The sequence below is a fragment of the Athene cunicularia genome (genome assembly GCF_003259725.1).
Source record: "Athene cunicularia isolate RWA chromosome 1 unlocalized genomic scaffold, athCun1 chr1_part1, whole genome shotgun sequence".
Taxonomy (NCBI): domain Eukaryota; kingdom Metazoa; phylum Chordata; class Aves; order Strigiformes; family Strigidae; genus Athene; species Athene cunicularia.
In genome coordinates this window covers 91,484,830-91,490,829 of record NW_020799091.1, presented here as the reverse complement: position 1 = coordinate 91,490,829, position 6,000 = coordinate 91,484,830, and the positions used below count along the sequence as shown (strand labels likewise).

General features: G+C 37.1%; 1 protein-coding gene across 4 annotated transcripts in view; it reads right to left on the bottom strand.

The window, feature by feature from the left end:
• Positions 1-1,389: 1,389 nt before the first annotated feature.
• USP9X (ubiquitin specific peptidase 9 X-linked) overlaps positions 1,390-6,000 on the bottom strand; it is an 83,381-nt gene continuing 78,770 nt past the window's right edge. For 2 of the 4 annotated variants that reach the window (XM_026857619.1, XM_026857709.1), the window contains exon 44: positions 1,390-4,990. In XM_026857619.1, the coding sequence (XP_026713420.1) occupies positions 4,856-4,990 (135 nt within the window). In that variant the 3' untranslated portion in view covers positions 1,390-4,855. Of the gene's footprint in view, positions 4,991-5,715; positions 5,727-6,000 lie in introns of all 4 variants that reach the window. The other 2 variants (XM_026857798.1, XM_026857878.1) reach the window with 2 other exon arrangements.

The following is a 6,000-nucleotide window of genomic DNA, read 5'->3' as shown; positions in this document are numbered from 1 at the left end:
AGAAACTGGTTCTCCCATGCTTGTTTGGATTTGTCTGCAAGAGTAAGAGAGCTGTCTTTTGTGCCAACCACTGACTTATCTGGCTTGACCCCTGCAACACATCAACATCTTCAACTCTTATGGTGCTGAAATCAACAGGACTCAAAGAAATTCCATTGAAACCCATGAATCCAACACAGCTTGTACTGAAAGATCAGATTACAGGATGAGGATCTCAATTTAAGTCATGGAATCTGTCAACACACTTCTGTGAACAGCCTACCGTGACACTGCAGGGGCAGGACTGAACACTTGCTCTTGTAAAAAAAAAAAAAAGGACAGAAGACTATCTATTTGACATTCTAAAACAGTTAATCCAAGGGAAATTTTTGTACTTGAGAAATAAAAGGACATTTACAGTATGAACCTTAAGAAGTTATAGCCTAAAAAGTGACAGTGCTCAGATTGGGTTAAAGCCCTTCTAGTGCAGTAGAGCTGTCTAGTCTGTAATGTTGGGTGTGTAAATGAGTGCATTAACATGACAATCCCCAATAGACCAAAGGAAGGAACGTGTAATGAACACCCTGGAACTATATGGAGGGATATATAGGGCATGTTGCTTGTGCTGCAGCTGCACAGTGATCTTTACTGCACTAGCATAGACTCGTTCTAGCCACAAGCCAGAAAGAAAATGCACTGAGCTTTAAATAGCTGTTTGCTGTCACCTTCCTCAGGAGGCCACTTGCAAGAGGGACATAAATCACACAGAAGGATGTACCTGGGTTTCTTTCACCTTGCTTTCTGTTTACTGTAGTACCACTGTGCAGCTTGCACTATTTAAAAGACAGTTCCTCCCCCAGAAAGCCTTGTTCCTGCTCTACATAACAGGCAGGTTTAGACTTTATTCCAAAGACCTCGGCTCTGTGAGAAAAGCAGTATCACAAACATGGAGAGCACAGGATATAAGGAGAGAGGGAGCCAACATTACTGTTGTCCTGATTAACCTGTGCTGGAGTAGGGCCACAAACGTGAAACTTCCACACCTGTCTTAAGAAATGCAAGGTCAGCATCAGCATCTCACCCTCCCAAAAATTAAGGTGTGTGTCTTTCGCCAGAAAGGGAATCTGTTTTCAGTGTGGACTTGCAAGTGTGGACTAACAAGGTTTAACTAAGATATTTAAACATTTAATTGGTTACTCTGCAAATTTCCTAACATGCCACTTCTTCCTCTAATTTAGTTCTGTCTTCAACTTTCATTTGAAGTTAAATCCATTGCACTGAAAGCCTCACTGCAACGCCTAGTAACCAAAACACATGCCAACACTGTTGAGCCACTTTGCCTTGCCGTAAGTTTATCGGCCTATTCGTATCTGGCAAAAGATTTGGAGGTAGACAAAATTTTTTGAACAAAAAATGAAGTAAATTGCTACAGCAGCCAACTTTTGCCCACTTTGGCAGAATGGCTGATCTCGTTTTCTTCTGGAACTTAGGAAATACATATAAAGTTTTGGAACTGTAAGTGCTTCTTCATGATACATATGCTAAAATACACAAGCTAGGCACAACAAAGTGGCTTAGAAGGCGTAATAGCAATTGCTGTACCAATTTTCTCATGTCATCTAAAGTAAAGCTTCACTCTGAAGAAAAAAAAAAAAGAAATCTCCTTGTGGAATTTAATTTCCTTCTGGTTTGATTTCAGCACGATACAGTAGCTTTAAAAATAGAGAACTTAAATTTTCAGAGCTGGTAGTTATCAGGGAAAATAATCTGAAAAGGAATTCCAAGTCCAGCAGAGTCCTTTTCTGCTTGTGCATCACCACAAAATCAGGTTCTACACAGCAAATAAGCTTTGACTGAACTCTGTCCAATCTTATGGTTGTCAATAGGATAACACAGGTGTAGGTGACCAACTTTGTGACCAAAACTTAGTACATTTACTGATATACAAACAGTAACTGAATTCCTTTTATGTATGGCTGTACTGATTTTTTAACACTAGCAGCAGCAAGTGTAAAAAGCTTATTTTAGTCATTAAACAACCACAATCCAAATGCACAAGGGGGAGAAATTCTGCGTAGTAAGGTTACGGATTTCCCCCTAGGTCAAAGTACACATTGACCACCATATAACATCACCGATGAATTTTCAATTTCTACGTATTTGATGTTACATTGTCAGGAACACGAGCAATTGCTTTACTATTTATTGGCTTATTTTATGGAAGACCAGAGATTCCCTAGTAACTGTTCTAAACAGAAAACAGGACTGAAACTAGTGATGGGGGAATTAAATCTTTAGGCACTTTGAGGACTACTATTTTAAAGTGTGCCACCAACAATGAGGTACTGTGTATCGCCTGAAAATTAACATTGCCAAAATGCGGTGACAGTAACATGCATATGAAACTTTTTGCTTGTACAATATTTGTTAAGTACAATTTAAAACTGTTTTGCCCAGAGTAAAGAAAACATTGCATCTTTTTCTGTAGCTATCTGTTTAAAGCAGCAGCTGCAACAAACAATACAGGCTATCCTTCTTCAAAGTCAAAGATGCACAGTATTCTCAATTTGCCACCTAAAAATCAACTGTCATGGCAGTCATTCTCAATTCAGGGACAGGGGCGCATATGACTGAAGAGAGTCAGAGCCTTGAAGTGTCACAGGTTTGACATGCCTCTACAATCATTGCACTATTAAAAGCAAATACATTTGGCAAGGCTGAACTAGCACATTATATATTTTACCTATATAGTAAAAAATAAATAATAATCACCTCTGAGATAGCTTGTTTAACAATTACTGTTCCAAATAAATATGAACTATTTCAACTGGAGTACTCAGGGTAGAATTTTTGAGTTAAAACCTCCAACAAGCATTCCCAAACACAGATGGGAACACTTTATCCAAATTTACTAAGTCCAGATAAAATGGTATTACTAAAAAACTATGAAAAAATCTGAATTAACTTGAGCACTAGGGAAAACATGGAAGCATAAAAATGATCACTGCTACACAGCGTATTCAAAAATCTTCTGCGTTCCTTCCTTATTATACTAAATGCATAAGAATGCACTTGTGACTGAATTTTCCTTTGTTCATTTCAAAACTACAGACCTTTAATTTGATAAGCAGCTTTGTTTCTATCAACTCATTTGTAAAAAACACCATCAAGCTTGTGCTCATTAAATATATATATGTATATATAAAAACATACAAAAAGTACAAGATAAATCACATTAAGAAACTTTTACAGTGTAATTGTCCTGATTATTTTATTCTTAAGGGCCAAATTTTTTTGTGCACAGAATCTGAATGTGACTGTTGTTCCAGAATTCAGCATAGTGCCACTGCACAGAATTCACCTTTCTGTGAAGTCCATTAAAAAAAAAAAACCAACCCAAAACAACACACACCACAGGACAAAACATTCTTCTTAAATCAAATTCTATTTGTGAATTCAGCAAAATAATTTCTATAAAATAAAACAGCAAAATATTTAAATAGTATAGGGTGGGCTGTATCTGTTTTGCAGGGGTATTTGGTTTTTAGACAGGTTCCAAAAAAATTACACACATTCAAGTTACCAATTTTCATTTAAATACAGTATTTACTGATGCGTTTCTTGAAGTCTTTAAACAAATGTTTATTCTGGAATAGAGATACCTCAGAATTGTATTTGACTAACCAGTAGTTTCTTTTATAATTAAACCCTGCTTCTAATGTTAAGATTTCCTGTATAATGGGTAAAGAGCTAAGACAATTCTTGCTTTCAAGTAGAACTGTGAACGAGCAGAAAACCAGCAAGTTAACTTGGTGCAGTGGCACTCAAAAGTACTGTGTGATTTTGTTGACTTCCACTTCACTGGGATGCAGTAGAAGGAAAGTGTTAGAAGTTTATCTAATAAGCTCTACCAAAGAAACAAAACAAGCACACCAAATACAGTCTATTATGCTCCAGGCATCCTGGCATAGCAAATTTTTGCATATTTGTTTTAAATCTTTTAAATCCTATTACTGAAAACTAAGTGTTCTTTATCCCACCCAGAGACAGAACTGTCAAACATCAGATGTGAGGAACATATGTGAAACTGAAAACCACTTGTTTGTCACATTTTCCCCTCCCCATTTTATAGTCTAGGTGTAAGAAAAAGTTCTGAGCAATACAGTTGTCACATTGGGACAACTGCTGTCACTTTTTTTTCCCCCCCCTCATTGGCTACACTAAATTGGTGTGAAGCCATGCTAAATGTTACAGCATAACTATAGCTTCAAAGTGATTAACCTAATACCAGAATGAAAAAGGCAATGAAAAAAGATCTAGAAACAATGTTACATCACCAATTTTCCACATCAACCAAATAATTAAAAGGTTACCAGCCATTACTTTGCTCATAGTAAAATCGACTCCAGTGGCAAAGAATTAACATGAAACTATTTTTGTGGTTGACATGGATAGGCTTTTTCATAAAGGAGTTGATCCGACTGCCATGAGGCAGGCAACACTGGTTGCAGAGCGCAGCAGATATATCAAGAAATTATTTTTTTGTTTTTGTAGATCTGTGAGTCTCATCAAGACAAAAAAAAAAGTTTCTTGCTCAAGAATTAACAGTCAAACATTAATATACTATATACACCTTTGCCATTTACACATTAGCATCAGGCCATTTATTACAAAACACTATACACTTTCCACTGCAGGCGGGTTATATATTGACAGCAATTTTCTGCAGATAAGACAGTGAATAGACTCTCCACTCCATGTTGATTAGGAATAGTTTTTCTAGTTTTAAATATTAGCCAGACACAGAGAAAGGTTGGACTGTAAGGCCTGGGTGCACAGTCTTGATGGAGCAAGTTAACTGATTATGTGCATTTCACTAATCTTTTGTCTGAGGCGGGGAAACTTCTTCACTGCCTTCATAATTTTCTTGTGCTCGTTGGCCAGTTCGCTGAGGGTTGTTCATATGATGTGCTGCCGGGCCTGTATATGGCTGTCCATGCACGTGGTTATTCTGTAATAAACCATAAACATTTTAAAGGGACATTAAACCTGTGGGCTGTTTCCTGACTAGTTACTTGCTTTCTTCCCCTTTAAATTCAGACTACTGAAAAGTATCCTCAAGCATACTGAACTTCTCGTGTATAAAGACACATCACAGTTTCTTCATTCCTCTGAATCACATCTTTCACTTACCTTTTTAACTTACGCAGAAGATAAACAAAATTTCAACTTGTAAAGATAAAAGGTTTAGTTGAAATAGTAATCTCAGCTGTTGAATAACAGTTACATGCAAAGCAAAAGCAGCAAGAAAAAAGAAAAAAAGAGACGAAAAGAGGCTGCCTCTGTGCTGCAGACATTAAACAGTGCACACATGTTATCAACAGATTAAACCAGCTTCAATTCTTTTCCTAAGACAATGGAAAAAGCATACCTGTATTTATACTGCATACTTTAACTTTTAAGAGGGAAAACTTTAACATTACGAAACCGAATGAAATCTAGACCAGTAGTTTTCTGCACACTCTGCCTCAATTTAAAGGCATACACAAACATCTATCTACTGCTTTGCAGAGTTCAGCCAACTGTGGAGAAACTAGGAGTATGAGGATTGTGTGTGTTAGTGAGAAATGCCATTTCTTGCAAGAAAGTGAAAACATCACACAGGTAATGGTGAGGTTACTGTATGTGCCTGGACTCAGGAGCTCAGAACAGAGTGGGAAGATCTGCATGACTTACCAACTGCTCTGCTGAGAACATCAAGTAAGGAAAGCAAGATGGAGGGAGAACGGGTTTGGGCAGGAAAGGAAATTCAATTAGCAGATTTGGAATATATAAAATTAATTGGAACAAAAAATGGCAACTAAGTGGGGGTTCCACTAATTTAGTCAACTCACTAAAATAACTGGTTATGATTTCTTTCAGATCTGGCTTTCCACTGAAAGGTATTAACGAAACAGCCATTTGACGTAAGAACCGGTTTAGATTTTATATGTACTGAAGATTTAGAGATCAGCATTTACA